At 35.5% G+C, this 16845-nt stretch overlaps 2 protein-coding genes across 3 annotated transcripts; one reads left to right on the top strand and one right to left on the bottom strand.

Moving 5' to 3' along the window:
- The first annotated feature begins 637 nt into the window (after nucleotides 1-637).
- On the top strand, nucleotides 638-8011 carry LOC144702788 (26S proteasome regulatory subunit 7A). Of its 2 annotated transcripts, none has more exons than XM_078574839.1 (11): nucleotides 638-796; nucleotides 2362-2443; nucleotides 3191-3282; nucleotides 3365-3442; nucleotides 3527-3588; nucleotides 3697-3841; nucleotides 3924-4142; nucleotides 4737-4918; nucleotides 5716-5891; nucleotides 6663-6823; nucleotides 7803-8011. In XM_078574839.1, exons 1-10 carry the CDS (start codon nucleotides 701-703, stop codon nucleotides 6818-6820), a joined length of 1290 nt encoding a protein of 429 aa, XP_078430965.1. In that variant the 5' UTR covers nucleotides 638-700; the 3' UTR covers nucleotides 6821-6823; nucleotides 7803-8011. The 2 variants fall into 2 exon arrangements, with proteins under 2 accessions (XP_078430965.1, XP_078430966.1); XM_078574840.1 differs by lacking the exon at nucleotides 638-796 and adding an exon at nucleotides 1163-1180.
- Nucleotides 8012-12120: 4109 nt separating this feature from the next.
- On the bottom strand, nucleotides 12121-16251 carry LOC144702590 (uncharacterized). The gene is made up of 5 exons (XM_078574625.1): nucleotides 15913-16251; nucleotides 14488-14560; nucleotides 14289-14369; nucleotides 13280-13387; nucleotides 12121-12602 (listed from the first exon to the last, which is right to left on the bottom strand). Exons 1-5 carry the CDS (start codon nucleotides 15933-15935, stop codon nucleotides 12402-12404), a joined length of 486 nt encoding a protein of 161 aa, XP_078430751.1. The 5' UTR covers nucleotides 15936-16251; the 3' UTR covers nucleotides 12121-12401.
- Nucleotides 16252-16845: the final 594 nt, after the last annotated feature.

Consider the following 16845-nt stretch of genomic DNA (forward strand, 5'->3'; position numbering starts at 1 on the left):
AAACTTTGACACTCAAAACAAATCATTATTTTACATCTCCTGAACTATCATATATATTGGTGTGGACTTTATTCCAAACTGAAACATTTATCAATTGTTTGGTTTACAAATAATTTCAGACATTTTCAGAAAATTTTTCACCTCACGAACTATCATTTATATTGGTGTGGAATTTATTCTAAATTGTTACATTTATCAATTGTTTGGCTTACAAATAATTTCAGACATTTTCAGAATTTTTTTTCACCTCATGAACTATCATTACATCGGGTGGACTTTATTCCAAAATGTTATATTTGTCAATTGTTTGGTTTACAAATAATTTCAGATATTTTCATGGACTTTTCTCAAGTCTTGCTTTATTTCTAGATATTCGGGCAAATATAGTACTTTCACAGTTCTGTAATAATTGAATTTGTTCGAGGTTTATTTTATCAAATCGCGATTTCATCTATAAAGTCGAAGTATAGGGAACGCAAAATTCGGATCACAGATAAACCGATCTGACATTCCTCAAAATTCTGGGCGTGAGATGAAGATCCGACGGATAGAAACGTTCCACGTGACGGTCTAACCATCCTCCTTTTAAGGAAACGAACTTGGAGAGAGTCGCCGTTGGCTATAAATACCCAAACCGGCTTCGATTTTGGAATTCTTCTTCCTCAAGTTTAGAGGGTTCGGATCGAAGAAGTGAGAAGCGATGGCGCCACCCACGGGAGACATCGAAGACGAGATCAAGAACGAGAAGAATCCGCCTCCATTGGATGAGGATGACATCGCCTTGCTGAAAACTTATGTATGTGTTGGTGGCGAAATCGTTCCGCATTGATAGATATTTATGGATCATAATTTTGTAATTCGAGTCGTTGATTTCCATATTATTCATATGATTAGGGTTTGTTTCGCGGATTTTGCGGGTTTTTAAGCCGTTTTATCTTTTAAATTTCGATATGTTACCTGTAGTCTGCATATCTGCGACTTCTATATCTACGATGTTTAGCGTTGGGTGGATTTTGCGAGTTTTTTTCTTATTTTCTCCGTATTTTTAAGTCGATGATGTTCCGCTGGTTGTTGATCCATGTGCTTTTCAATTTGTTTTGTCGTTACTGAAATTTTTTTTCTGGAAATGTATACGTCGAAACTTATGTACGATGATGACATCGCCGTGCTGAAAACTTATGTATGTAGGAAACGAAATCGTTCCGCATTCATAGATATTAATAGATCATAATTTTGTAATTCAACGCGTTGATTTCGATGTTTTTCATTTGATTAGGGTTTGTATCGCGGATTTTTCGATTTTTGGAAGCGTCAATGTATCTTAAAGTTCAGTAGGTTACCTGTAATTTGTAACTCTCCGACCTCTATTTCATTGAATTTTAGCGTCGTGTGGATTTTGTATGTTTTTCTTTTTTTTTCTCCTTATTTTGAAGTCAATGATGTCCCGCTGGTTATTGATCCATTAGATTTTCAATTGGTTTTGTCGTTATTGAAATTATTACATAGACATGTGTACGTCAAAACTTATGTACGAGGACGACATCGCCTCGATAAAAACTTTTGTATGTTGGAATCGAAATCGTTCATCATGGATCACAATTTTTTTATTTAACGCGTTGATTTCCATGTTTTCCATCCGATTAGGGTTTGTATCGCTGATTTTCCAGTTTCTGTATGCCGTTGTCTCTTAAAGTTCAACACGTTACCTGTACTCTGTATCTCGGTGTCCTCATTTTAATTTTCAGCGCCGTGTGGATTTTGCGATTATTTCTTATTTTATCCTTATGTTGAAGTTAGTAATGTCCCGCTGGTTGTTGATCCATTAGATTTTCAATTTGTTCTGTCTTTGCTGAAAATTCTTTTCGACATCCATTAGACATGTATATGTCGAAAGAGAAATCATCCCGAAAATGGGACATTTAGGGATCATAATTCTTTATTTTGTGCACCTTTATTTGCTTGCTCATCACATGTGATGGGAGATTTTACAGGTTGTTCTCATAGGAGATTTTATGTTTTCGACATTCATATTTCTAAAATATTTGAGTGTGGTTTATTTATCATCTGATCCTCAGTCTTATTAACTGTGGTCACGTTGCTTTTATGAGGTTTTCTTATTTTCTGACGCTCTATTTGCCGTTTTCTTATTTGCCGTTTGTGATGTCCCCATGGTTGCTTTGTTAGTGCTTCAAATTCCTTTTTAGATCTGCATATTTCAATGACTCTCGAGTAGAACGTTGCCACATTCTCTTGATACATTTTTATGTGCTTTAATTAAAAAAAGACATTTTTATGGGCTTCCTCTACGGGTTAATGATACCTTTCAATGTTCTTATGTCGATCATATGACTTCGATTACAGGGTTTGGGACCATACACCGCCCAAATTAAGAAAGTGGAAAAAGAAATCAAAGAAATGGCAAAGAAGATCAACGACCTTTGCGGTAATAGTCCTCTAGATCTTCACGGTTGTTTTGAGTCCTAACCTTTTGTTTCGAATTTTTTTTTTTGGTTCATACGGTTGAGAATAAATTGACTTATCTTGGATGAGTTTTGCACCTTTCTCTTATGCAGGTATATCCTCTTTTAATTCTTCCATATCTTCCATATTTAGGATAGTGCAATATGTAGAACAAGAGTTACATTAGAATTTCCATAATTTTTGTACCCTGATTTCGAGCTATGGAGGGATTCAAGTTTCTCCATTTCACCTTCCAACAATTAGCTGAGCTATTATCTTTGAGGATTTTGGAGCTTATCTCTAAGAATTTTGGAGCTCGTCTCTCATTCAAAGTGGATATTTTTATTTTTCTGTTAGTTATTCTTTGGGGTTAACCTTTCATGGAAAAGTTAAACGATTTAGCAATTTGTATAAGGGCACCGACAGAGTCATGGAACGCATAAACTTTTATATCAGAATATCATCGAAATATTTATTCATCATACGCAGAGGAACCCTTGCTTCTTAGAATTTTGATATCTATTAATTATATCCTTATATTTCAAAGAAGAAAAAGAATCTTCTTGATTGTGTTTGATGAGAATCCCCCGTATATTCATACCTTTATTTTATTTTTTTGAAAATTTATATTCATACCTTTATAACATACTTCATCCAGAAAATTTTGCGCCTTCGTCCCATCAATCTCTATAACTACTTTCTTAAGCGGCAATATTTTAAATCCATTCAGGTATCAAAGAATCAGACACCGGTTTAGCCCCACCAAGCCAATGGGACCTTGTTTCCGATAAGCAGATGATGCAAGAAGAGCAGCCTCTTCAGGTGATTTACTAGCATAATTTTCATTTTAAACATGAAAAATTTTGTTGAATTTATCTAATGTGCCTTATTTTGTCCTTTGAAGGTCGCTAGGTGCACAAAAATTATAAACCCCAACACCGATGATGCCAAGTACATCATCAACGTTAAGCAGATTGCCAAGGTCAGCGCGCATGACTCTTTAGTCTCATTAATTTCACCTTTTTCATTCATTTCGAGGACTCAATTCGGAATTCCTGAATCTTAGTTTGTCGTTGGCCTGGGCGACAAAGTCTCTCCCACTGACATTGAAGAAGGCATGCGAGTTGGGTAATGCATTATATCTCTTATCTACTTCCGTCTTTCACTTCTCTATTTTCTTCTATTGCTTTCTCTTTCTTTCCCTGGATTTCGTTTCTCAAGCGATTAATTCTCCAGAGTGGATCGGAATAAGTATCAGATCCAGATTCCGCTGCCGCCCAAGATCGATCCTAGTGTCACAATGATGACCGTGGAGGAGAAACCCGATGTTACTTACAACGACGTCGGAGGCTGCAAGGAGCAGATTGAGAAAATGAGAGAAGTGAGTCCATTTATATTTTCTATCTGATTTAATTTTGCCTTAATCTCTTGTCATTATGATTAATGTTGATTATTTGGTATAGGTTGTTGAGCTCCCAATGCTCCATCCAGAGAAATTTGTGAAGCTCGGTATTGATCCGCCGAAGGGGGTTCTCTGCTACGGTCCTCCGGGAACTGGGAAGACGCTCTTGGCGAGAGCGGTGGCCAACAGAACTGATGCTTGTTTTATCCGCGTAATCGGTAGCGAGCTTGTGCAGAAGTATGTCGGTGAGGGTGCTCGGATGGTCCGCGAGCTCTTCCAGGTCTCTTCCATCATCACTGCCATCCTTATAACTGTTGTCATTCTGTTCGATGTATCTCTTTTATCTCGATCATCGTTGTTATTGGGCCGCCATAATCGTCATTATCATCGTTTTGATTATGTTTACTATTATAATTATCGTCATTACCCTGACCACCGCGATAGTCACCATAATCAACATCACCATTGTTATTAATATCATTGCTACTATCATTTTTTTCATATTTTATCGTTTATTTTTTTTATCAGAGTATCATAATCAACAGTTTCAGTATTCCTACATTGCCATTGCTAGCGGCATTCCGTGGATTTACAGATGTCTCGCTGATTACATCTGGATCACCTCCGCGATATGATCAAAGATCATAATCATCATCATCATCATCTTTGAACATTTACCTTAGTATCATTATGATCATTAGTGTCCCATCATGGCCGTCGCTGCCACGAGGTGGTCACCTCCACTGCATGATCATACCTATCTTTGACGATTTATCGCAGTATCTTCATAAAAAAATCCAATGAAGCGGACTTGCAGCTGTCTTGCATTCATCTTTGTCATGATCATCTCAATCCTGTACCGATGTTGTTGCAGATGGCGAGATCGAAGAAAGCGTGCATTGTCTTCTTTGATGAGGTGGACGCCATTGGCGGAGCTCGCTTTGATGACGGTGTCGGTGGCGATAATGAAGTTCAGCGCACGATGCTTGAGATTGTGAACCAGCTCGATGGATTCGATGCCCGAGGCAACATTAAGGTCCTCATGGCTACCAACAGGTTAGTTACTAATCTCTTCATTTTTGTTTATTTGTTTCGAGAAATAGTTGGCGCTCCCTTTCCCACCCTCATCAAATTGTATCTCTCTCTACCCCTTGTTTATTTTCTTGTTTTCATTTTCTCCCTCTCTCTCTCTATTGGTTTAACTGCTCTATATTCCTCTCTCTCTCTCTATTTCTCTGCTCTTTCTACCTCTCTCTCTCTCTCCCTTGGTTTAACTGCGCTATATTCTTCTCCCTCTCTCTCTGTTTATCTGCTCTTTCTACCGCTCTCTCTTGGTTTAACTGCTCTATATTCTTCTCCCTCTCTCTCTTGGTTTAACTGCTCTATATTCTTCTCCCTCTCTCTCTTGGTTTAACTGCTTTATATTCTTCTCCCTCTCTCTCTTGGTTTAACTGCTCTACATTCTTCTCCCTCTCTCTGTGTTTTTCTGCTCTTTCTACCTCTCTCTTACTCTCTCTCTCTCTCTCTATATATATATATATATGTATATATTTAACTGCTTTATATTCCCCTCTGTCTTTGTCTTCTCTGTGTTTGAGTTCTTTTCCGTTGTCTCTCTCGCTATCTCTTCCTCCCTCCCTCCTTCTGTTTGTATACTGTTCCTCGCTTTTCTCATCCTCTTTTGTACGTTTCACAGAAACTTCAATGCTGCCCCCCCTCCTGTCTCTCTCTCTTAAATCCTCTTTCACTGATCTCCCTCTATTATCTCTTCGATTTTTAGTCTTCATTAATTTGCTCTCGTTTCTTCACTTTTTTATCTTAACTTTGTCTATGGACTTGTTGAAAATGTGTAGACCGGATACGTTGGACCCGGCTCTACTGCGTCCGGGGAGGCTGGACCGGAAGGTGGAATTCGGACTGCCCGACCTGGAGAGCCGAACTCAAATCTTCAAGATTCACACCCGTACCATGAACTGCGAGCGCGACATCCGCTTCGAGCTCCTCGCTCGTCTCTGCCCTAACTCCACCGGTACCTCTCTCTCTCTCTCTACACCATTGCCCTTCCCAGTTTATGAATGACTTTTTTCTTTCTCTCTCTCTCTCTATCACCCATCTATCTCACTCTATAACGAGTTTCTTCTTCTCTCTCTTCTCTCCTCTCTCTTACTCTACAGTTTCTTCTCTCCACTTTGGCGTCCCAGTTGATAACTATTTGTCTCCTCTTTCTCTCTCTCTCTCTCCTGTCCTATCTCTCCCTTTCTCTCTCTGCCTTGTTCCTCCATCGCCCCTTCTCTTCGCTCTTTATCTTTCTTATGTCATCTCTTGAATCAACCAGTCTCTCTCTTTCTCTCTCCTTATTTGATTCCCCTTTCTCATATTCGTGTCTCTCTCTTTCTCTCTCCTTATTTGATTCCCCTTTCTCATATTCGTGTCTCTCTCTTTCTCTCTCCTTATTTGATTCCCCTTTCTCATATTCGTCTCTCTTTTCTCTCCCTCTAAATTCTATCTTCTCTTTCTCTATCGTCGTTTGGTTTTCCTTTTTCCCTCCTCTCTCTTCTCTCTCGCTCTACAATCTCTTTCTCAATCACCTCTCTTTCTCCCCCTGTATTTTTGTCTTCGTCAGTCAATACCAATTTACATCTCTTCTCTCTTTTCCGCTTCTCTCCCTCTCGTCTCTTTTTCGGTTCATGTACTTTAATTTTTCTTCTTAACCAATAACGAGACCCTTCTCAAGTAATTTTTTCCTCTCTATATCTCTCTAAAAGCTCCTGAGCCCTCTTCTAATCTGCTGTTCGATCAGGGGCTGACATAAGGAGTGTGTGCACGGAGGCGGGGATGTATGCGATCCGAGCACGAAGGAAGACCGTGACGGAGAAGGACTTCCTCGAGGCGGTGAACAAAGTCATCAAGGGCTATCAGAAGTTCAGCGCCACTCCGAAGTACATGGTCTACAACTAGGAGGTACAGCCGACAACCCTTATTATCTTTAATTACCATTTAATTATACTATCTTGTTCTAGAAATACCTCTTAATAATGTTCTTATATCATCAATATTTACCATTCTAATGTCCGGATAGATACGTTTTTAATGTGTTAAATAATCTGTAAATACGTTTTTAATATCCCAATATCACCAATATTTACCATTTTAATGTCTTTACGTAGTCTTTAAACTGACCTTTTCATTTCCTAACATAATGTGTAAATACATTTTTTTATGTCCTAAGATAATCTATAACTACCTTTTCAACGTCTTAACACCATCAATAATTTATAAATACCTTTTGCATTGTCTCAATATCATCAATGATTAGTATTTTAATGTCCTAACATTATCTATAGATACCTTTTGTATTGTCCCAATATCATCAGTGATTTCCATTTTAATGTCCTAAAATAATCTGTAAATACCTTTTGTAGTGTCCCAATATCACCAGTGATTACCATTTTAGTGTCCTAAAATAATCTATAAATACCTTTTGTATTGTCCCAATATCATCAGTGATTACCATTTTAGTGTCCTAAAATAATCTATGAATACCTTTTGTATTGTCCCAATATCATCAGTGATTACCATTTTAATGTCCCAAAATAATCTATAAATACCTTTTGTATTGTCCCTATATCATCAGTGATTACCATTTTAATGTCCCAAAATAATCTATAAATACCTTTTGTACTGTCCCTATATCATCAGTGATTACCATTTTAATGTCCCAAAATAATCTATAAATACCTTTTGTACTGTCCCTATATCATCAATGATTGCCATTTTAATGTCCTAACATAATCTGTAAGTACCTTTTGTATTATCCCTATATCATCAATGATTACCATTTTAATGCCTTTTGAAGATCTGAACATTATCCGAAAACTGTATTTTGTTTTCCTTGAATTATTTTATAATCGTACCATCTTAAGATCCTCTAAATTTGCAGATTATTCTGGAATCATGGCCTCGGAGGATTAAGGGGAAGGAAGAGATGGATGCTTCTCCGGTGCGTACCCGGCCCTTAATTTATCATGCTTTTTATGGGTTCTTTCATTTTTCATACCGTTGATCCTGTCTTAATGAATAGCTGTGAAATAGAGTTATGCACTTTGAAAGCCCGTGATTAGTAAGGGCTAGTCTTGCATTTCCGTTAAATCATCAAGTATCTGATCCTTAGTCCGACCGGAAATTCAACTTTTTATAAAGTTTCCGCGCTTCGGAAATGATTATTTTTTGGACGAGCTTGCCCTGATCCCTTCAGAAATGACAAATAAATGAAACATACAGAATAAATATTATGTAGCCTACCTGGTTTATTCAAATGTGTTTTAGAGCTGTCCTAATTTTATCAGTGTAGAACAAGTTTTTTTTATTCAATTTTACTCTTCTTTTTTCAATTTAACTTCTTTCACCGAACTGCCGTTTGTTCGCAAACGAACCAGATATTTTGGCTGTTCATTCCCTATCTCGATATTAAAAGGTAATTACTAAAGATTGTGCATTACTTTATATTGCATTTCTATTATGTCTCCAGAGAGAACTTTTAACAAATCCTTATCCTACATTGACTGAGAGCGAGAAGAGATTCTGTACAAAGTATTTTATCATAAAATAATCAAATATATTTTCTTATTCTTAATATTGTTCATCAGGTGAAATTAAAATGAAAAAACAAAACTCCTAGATTTCGCGTGAACTGTAGTGGGGTCATCTCTGGGCAGAAAAGACATGAAGATAAAAGAAGAAAAAAAGGTGTTTAATTTCTTTAAACAAACATCATTTTTTTGAGATTTTCAAAATTCATACATGCATGCACGGATAGAGCCTTGATTGTTCAAACAGTTTCTTCCTCCTTGCGATTGTCCTCAGATCAAGTGTAGCCACTTCATTCAGAGAAAATAATACGCTGAAAAATATGCTTAAGGTTTCATCATAGTTCATAATGATTATATTTGTGTTATAGAATAATATTTGTAGAATATTAAAACATTTGAAAAAAATTAAAGCAGATATATTTTTGAAAAAGATATTTATTTGAATGAATAAAATCCCACCAAAAAAAGATATAAATTGCTCAAGAGGGAACAATAAATCACTGCCTAGAACAATTGCCTATCAAGAAACAATGGTTCTCCACATGGCGAGAGGTTTATCCCTCATTAGTGATTTCATTTCTCTCACTATATCATAAAATTGGACCACAAGTTAATCACAACATTAGTTTCCCATGACTTTCCTGTTAGTTTTTCAAATATGACTGTTTGGTGGTCTACTTAAAGTTTTGATGTAAACTCTGAAGTTTTGACCTAAAGTTTTGATTTGTAATTCTAGAGCATCATTTTTGGTGTGGTAGATTCTGTTAACACTCAAGCCTAGAAAAGAATAAAATGATGAATAAATGAGTTTAATATAAGTATTTTGTTACTTTCTGTCTGTGGTGTGCCATGTCCACTGTGGGTTTAGGGAAACTTATTTAAAACCCAAAAATCAAAATTAATTTTTGAAAAAAAAAATTTATGTAAACGTGATCTTATATCCACCAGTCACATTTAAATATTTTTAGAATCAGAAGTGAAGTCAGGCGTCAGAAAAAACCACAGTTATTAAAAAATTTGGAGTTCCAGAAGGAGATTCACTAAAGGCCAAAATTGTGATATTACGAAAACCCACCAGTCAGATTTCGAAAACTATTTTGACATCCTGACACATATATAGGGAAAAAAGTTGTTTGTTCGTGAACATGACTACCTTTTGTGAAAAAATACGACCAGTACAAGATGTTAACATAAATTTTATTCCCAATTTCATTAGTGGGAACAGGAAAATCATTTGGAATGTTTCAAAAAGTTCCATTTATCCTCTTTTTTGTGGAATTAACACTCAACGGAATGTCTATAGATGATCACAATCAAATGGACATTCCTGAGACTAACACATTAAGAAAATTGCACTCTCCCCAAACTCAGATGGAGGGAAAGAAGAATAATGAAAATAAAAAGCTTCCCAACCTTGGAAAATGGACCTAGTTTACGTCATTAGGATACTGATGGTTGAGAAGCAAGTTTACATTGAAGTGGACCATATGGCATGCCACCACCATGACAATCACCAGGGACTAATTAAAGTCACCATTCACCCTCACCCATTCGAACCCTCCCCAAAGATCAGATTAAAGGACAGAGGAAGGAAGTTAATCATATCTGATCACAAAATATGGCTTCCCTCTGGAAATCCATCCATTTGGTCTATTACATTCATCATCCTTCCAAACATTATGTTGAGTGTTTAGGTTATAGTTCATAATTTTCTTAAAAATATTCTATACAATTTGAATAAATTAGGTTAAATAGGAAAATTACTTCCTCGTTTTCTTATAATTATTTTGACCTAAATTTCATTGTTTTGACTTTATTCAATGACAATTAAGTATTTAATAATACATATATCCTAAAAACTATAAATTAAACTTTATATTCACTAATTCGTACTTGCTCTGTATAGATTAGATCTTTAGTTGCTCATTGCTTCTAAGGAAAAATATAAATATTTTCTTATAAATCAGAGGACTTAAATGGGATAATTAACCCCAATGTCTAGTTTATTACACATAACAAAGTTACATGAACTGCTCAAATTATCTATATCATACCGAGAAATAATGTAAGCCTTAGCAAGCTTATGAAATGGAAGAAAATAAGTACTACAAATAACCCACACATGGAAAATACTCGACCTGTTGTTATCATCATCGTCGCATACTCCTGTCATTACTATCAAGAAGTTATCCTTCATTATCATGGGAGAGAAGATAGAGTGTGACACAGAGAGATATATATACATAAATATATGTATGTATGTGTGTGTGTATATATATAGAGAGAGAGACAGATAGAGAGAGAGAGAGAGACTCTATGTACTATGAAAAGAAATCCAACGAAAATCTCCAAAAACAATGAGTGAAAATCAAAGAGAAACAAATATTTTAAAAAATGGGCATAAAAACAGTGGCCTTAGTGGCCCCACTGCCCTGAAATAGATAAACTTTTCCAAAGTGGTTGTTTTGGGGTAGTTATATGGTCAAAACTCCTATCCTGCTTTAAAAGGGTGAGGGGATTGATAGACTCCAACATTGGTGTGGCTACAGTAATTGCCATTGTCATGTTGTATATTTGTAAAAATATGTTGCAAATAAACTTTATCATAATCACCAATATTGACCACCTCCATTATCTAATAGTAATAATCATCTTCTTCCGCATAACTAACCATTTTCCATAGTATTATCAACTTTATCATCGTCATCCTCATCATTCTTAATGTTCCAAGATGTACATTGCTATTTAACTGATGTGGGTTTGCAGCTTCTTTCAAGCTAGCACTTTTATCATAGTATTATAATCAACATCATTATTACAGTTCAAACATTGTTGATTTCCAGTTTTATTTCAGAGAATCTTGATCAACTTTGCTGTTTATTCATAGTTATGTTTGAGGTCAATAATTTTCAAATCATCTCAATCATGTGATCCATTGGTTGTGCATGGCGCACTTTTTATAATTTATTATTTTTTTATGAGATGGATGCCCTTGGTGGTGCTTGCTTTGGCAATGATGTTAGTGATGATGATGAAGTTCAGTGCATGATGCTTGCTACTGTGAGGCAGTTTAATGGATTTGATACATGATGCAACATCAAGCATCTCATAGTCATCGATACAAGGTTAATTTTTTCATTTCTTATAGTCTGTTGTCCCTTTCGCCACATGCATCTTGGTTGGGGTAACTGAAACAATCTCATCACTTAAATACATACCTCTGTCTTTCTTTCTGACTGATGTCCTTAACCTCTCTCTCTCTCTCTATCTCATTTCTATTGAACTTCTGTTCGTTCCTCTCTTTTTTATTTATGTTTAACAGCTGTTCTTTCTTTTCTTTCTGACTTGTTATCGTCTTTATGTTTAAATTATATTCAATATATCTCTCTTTCTTCTCTATGTTTAATTTATATTCCTTTATCTTCTTTCAGTTTAACTAATTTTCCCTCCTCTTTCTTTTTTCAGTTTAATATATGGTCCTCTCTCTCTCTTGTTTAGCTATTGTTCCTTGATAATAGATACATGTATATATTTTCTTTATTTAAAAATGTTATTTAGAAAAGTCAAATTATAACACTAATGGATCAATGTTTAGGCTATCTAAATCTCCATATTTGTCAAATATCAAAAGAGAAAATATTTATGACATCGGATTAATAGCCTCATTAGACTGCCCAGGCTAGTACTACAAGAAAGCTGTCAGTTCTAATACTTTCAATTGCAACCATTGAAAAAATGCACCTGAAAATATACAAAAATTAGTTAATAGGTATTGATGATGCTTTAAAAAGAAACAAGTTAAGGATAGTAAAAAATAAAAACATGTATTGAAGACCATGTTTCAAAAAAATTATTATTTTTTGTTTTCCTTCTACTTTTAGTTTTAAAGATTACTTTATAGAGGATTAGAACTTTCCTTTTTCTGATTTCCTATTGAAAAAATTTTGTTTTTACGGATGGCCTTCAGTGCGCATGCGTTGACTGAGACGTTGACTTCGTCTTCTTCCTTCACTTCTCCAACCCCTGTTTGTCAGGGCTGGGCGCATGCAAACAGGGCACGCGTGTCTCAGTGTCAGCCACATGGTAACGCAGTCCACGTGGAACACGTGACAGCATGGCAACATTACCACTTCTTCCCCCATCTCATATTGCTGCATTAACCGATTCCCAAGTGAAGAACAAGAATAAAAAATAAAAAATCTCTGTATTATGACAAACACAAATAAATTATTTTCTCTTGCATTAGAAGAAAACAAATAAAATACTTTCTTTGTATTGCAATAAAGAAATCAATTTTTTTTTTGTAGTACAACAATTCAATTCAAATATTCACTTTGTGTTAACCTAAAAATATATATTTATTTTTTGTACTACAAGACAACATATAAAATATTTTCTTTGTACTACATAAAACAAATGAAATATTTTCTTTGCATTTCAATAAAGATACAAAATTATTTTGTCTTACAATAAAATAGATGCACTTTTTTGTGTATTACAGGAAAAAAAGAAAATAATTTGTACAATAAAATGGATACACTTTTTGTTTGTATTACAAGAAAACAAAGAATATAATTTCTAACTATAAAATAGATAAAATATTTTTTTTATAATTTCTTCACAACAATAAAATACATAAACAATTTTCTTTGTATTACTAGAGAATACAAAACATATTTATTTCTATTATAAGAAAACAAATAAAAAAACTTATCTGTACTGTTGGAATATATTTTTTCTACATAAAATAAAATATTTATTTTTTATGCAAGAAAAGAAAAGATCTCAGTGTCAGAAGAAAACAAATAAATTTTTTTCTCCATATTACCATGCAGACAGCACAAGGCTCTGTATTTCCAGACGGGACATAACTTCTATTCCACAGAAACCTCACCACGTCCTCCGCCGTCCACTGGGAACTCGAGACTCTCCGCATCTGAGAGCCCACACAAGTCAACTCAAAAGTCAACAATCAACTCGGTGAATTCCTTCATCTGACCTTTAATTAGGCACAAAATCAAGTTTTAAGACTATGTTGGCCTTGACGACACCTCTGACAGTATTGCGTGATATCCAGCACATCCAAATGGTGCATGGTTGTTGTCTGCATTGTCGATAACATTTGAGTTATCGTCATTGACAACATATAATCCAAATTTCGTCAACGATCATCATCCGAAATTCATGAACCATCACGTCGTCATCAACAAACTCAATGACATTGACATATGCAAACTCCATAGTAGGGTAGTTTTGACTTTGTTGACTAGATTAAAAGTCAACGCCACATCATCACATCATCCCATGGATTTGGCTAAACCCATCAAAGTCAACGGGTGATTTCGAAGACAGTGACCATGTTACATGTCAACGTTGGGTCATCCATTGGATTCGGCTAAACCCATCAATGTCAATGTCAAGGTCAATGTGAACATCAACTGGTGATTTTCAAAGATGTTGACGACATTGATGAGGTTATCTTTGGCGTCACATCATCACTTGGATTTGGCTAAACCCAAGAACATCATCATCATTGGTGATATTGAAGACGATGAGGAGGTTATCTTTGACCCACATCATCACTTGGATTTGGCTAAACCCAAGATCGTCATCGTCAACGGTGATATTGAAGACGATGAGGAGGTTATCTTTGACGTCACATCATCACTTGGATTTGGCTAAATCCATCAACATCAACATCTACTGTTGACGATGACGAGGTTACCTGTCGCCGTCAAGTCATCACTTGGATCTGATCAAACCCGTCAACGTCAACCGTCTCAGTTAACGATGGCATCAAATTAGAAAAAATCAACGACTGCCAGTGTGACACGAACCTCAGGAGGAGGCCGTTGACGGGGTTGACGGGCGTCATCCGTCGTCGGCGGGGTGAGTGTCGTCTCCGGGATGCTCATGCCCTGCGGAAAAGATAGTCAAGAAGAAGTTTACCAAGAAAGAAGATAGAAAGAAATAAAGGAAAATAATAATAATAGTAATAATAATAATAATAATAAGAAGAAGAAGAGAAACGCTTACGTCGATGATAACACGAACTCTGGAGGAGGCAGGCGCGTTGACGGTGACGGAGAAGTCGTCACCTCTAAATACGCTGAGAAATAATAGAAATGTTTCATAACGAGAACAAAAACGAAGAAAAAATCCCGAAGAGAAAAGATAAAAAAGAAGAGAAAAGGATAAAAAAGAGAGAAAATCAAGAAGAGAAACGAAAGAAGAGAAAAGGAGACAAATCAAAAAAGAGAACTGACGAGAAACTCAAGAAGAGAAAGAAAAGAACTGAAGAGAAACTCAAGAAGAGAAAGAAGAGAAAATCGAAAAGAAAGAAGAGAGAGAAGGAAGAGAAACTCAAGAAGAGAAAGAAGAGAGAGAAGAGAGAGAAGGAAAGAAAGAAGACAAAGAAAAAAGAGAAAATAAGAGAAACAAGGAAGACAGAAAAAAGAGAAAAGAAGAGAAGAGAAAATAAGAGAAAAGAAAGAAGGGAAATAAGAGAAAAGAAGAGGAAAGAGGAGAAAATCAAAAAGAAGAGCCAATTAGAGAAAGAAGAGGAAAGAAAAGAAGTGAAGAGAAGAGGAAAGAAAAGAAAGAGGAGAAAATCAAGAAGAAGAGACAATAAGAGTAAAAAAATGAAGAGGAGAAAAAAAAAGAGGAGAAAATCAAGAAGAAGAACCAACAAGAGAAAAGAAGTGAAGAGAAGAGAAAAGAAAAGAAAGAGGAGAAAATCAAGAAGAAGAGACAATAAGAGTAAATAAGTGAAGAGAAGGGAAAATAAAAAAAAGAGGAGAAAATCAAGAAGAAGAGACAATAAGAGAAAAGAAGAGGAGAGAGAAGAAAAGAAAGAAGAGACAATAAGAGAAAAGAAGAGGAGAGAGAAGAAAAGAAAGAAGAGACAATAAGAGAAAAGAAGAGGAGAGAGAAGAAAAGAAAGAAGAGACAATAAGAGAAAATAAGAGGAGAAAAAAGAAAAGAAAAGAAAGAAGAGCCAATAAGAGAAAAGAAGAGGAGAAAAAAAAGAAAGAAGGGAAAATCAAGAAGAAGAGCCAATAAGAGAAAAGAAGAGAAGAGAGAAAAAAGAAAGAAGAGAAAATCAAGAAGAAGAGCCAATAACAGAAAAGAAGAGAAGGGAAAAAAAGAAAGAAGAGAAAATCAAGAAGAAGAGACAGTAAGAGAAAAGAAGAGAAGAGAAAAAAAAGAAAGAAGAGAAAATCAAGAAGAAGAGCCAATAACAGAAAAGAAGAGAAGAGAAAAAGAAGAAAGAAGAGAAAATCAAGAAGAAGAGACAGTACGAGAAAAGAAGAGAAGAGAAAAAGAAAATAAACAATAGGAAATCAAGAAGAAGAGACAATACGAGAAAAGAAAAGAAAGAAGAGAAAATTAAGAAGAAGAGCCAATAAGAGAAAATAACAGAAGAGAAAAGAAAAGAAAAGAAGAGGAGTTTGAGCGCACCGGATGACGTGGCGAGTTGGCATGCCGGGTAGGGAGAGAAGAGAGAGAAGTGAGGTTGCTTTCTGCCTTTGTCTTCTAGGAGAAGAGAGAGAATGAGGAAGGACACGTGGCGAGCCCTGACTGGAGCTCTCTGAGCCCAGCCCAACGGATTAGAAATAAGACGGGACGGATGACGACCACGGCTCTTTATATCAACTGACTGTTTCTTTTGGTTTTCAGATTCATTTCAAATGTAAAATTTTGATTAATGATTATATTGATGCAGACTGAACAAACTATAACCAACTCATTAAAATCAACAAAAATATGGAAACGGTAAAGAAAGGAATATCCAGTTAATCTCTCACTCTATATATAGATATCACACCTTGATTATACTTTTTCTGGAGAACTTATGTATAAGTTTAAGATTCATCTATCTGGGTGAGCAATTCTCCTTCCTATTCTTCCCTGAATCTGGAATTTGTCTCAAACCCAAGATAGAGGGTAGTTCTCAATTCTTCTGGCTAACATGGATGTAATTAAAAAAATGTATCAAAAACATCAGAAGTATAAATGTAAATATTCATTTATGTGAATTGAAAATGAGTTTCTTTCTATATTATCTGTTTTCTTTGTGTGACAACTGCAAACGATGACCCCGCCTCTGTTTTTCTGTTCAAGGATTTTAGAAAAATCAGGACTTAATTTTATTCATCTTTTATTGAATCACTTGGCGTTCAGTTCTTCTTTCAGCTCTCTGATGAACTCAAATTTAGGGGTTACTATTACATAGTGGACTTTTTATCCAGGGCTGACATGCCAAATATTTCTTAAAAGACAATATTTCTTCTCTGGATTCCAGCCTATTTCAGCCACATGGATAATTCTTCTAAATGGAACTCAGTATTTTGTCAGATAGTGTGGGAATACATGTGTGGGGCAAGCGACGAT

Source organism: Wolffia australiana, chromosome 4, assembly GCF_029677425.1.
Source record: "Wolffia australiana isolate 7733 chromosome 4, ASM2967742v1".
NCBI lineage: Eukaryota > Viridiplantae > Streptophyta > Magnoliopsida > Alismatales > Araceae > Wolffia > Wolffia australiana.

What these genes read in the sequence shown, in the direction of transcription:
- LOC144702788 (XM_078574839.1), top strand. Translation starts at nt 701, where the DNA reads ATGGCGCCACCCACGGGAGACATCGAAGACGAGATCAAGAACGAGAAG. An exon ending in TCGCCTTGCTGAAAACTTAT is followed by an intron (nt 797 to 2,361) that starts GTATGTGTTGGT and finishes CTTCGATTACAG; the next exon opens with GGTTTGGGACCATACACCGC. An exon ending in AGATTGAGAAAATGAGAGAA is followed by an intron (nt 3,842 to 3,923) that starts GTGAGTCCATTT and finishes TATTTGGTATAG; the next exon opens with GTTGTTGAGCTCCCAATGCT.
- LOC144702590 (XM_078574625.1), bottom strand. Translation starts at nt 15,935, where the DNA reads ATGCCAACTCGCCACGTCATCCG. An exon ending in CCAACTCGCCACGTCATCCG is followed by an intron (nt 14,561 to 15,912) that starts GTGCGCTCAAAC and finishes ATTATTTCTCAG; the next exon opens with CGTATTTAGAGGTGACGACT. An exon ending in GTCAACGGCCTCCTCCTGAG is followed by an intron (nt 13,388 to 14,288) that starts GTTCGTGTCACA and finishes GTGGGCTCTCAG; the next exon opens with ATGCGGAGAGTCTCGAGTTC.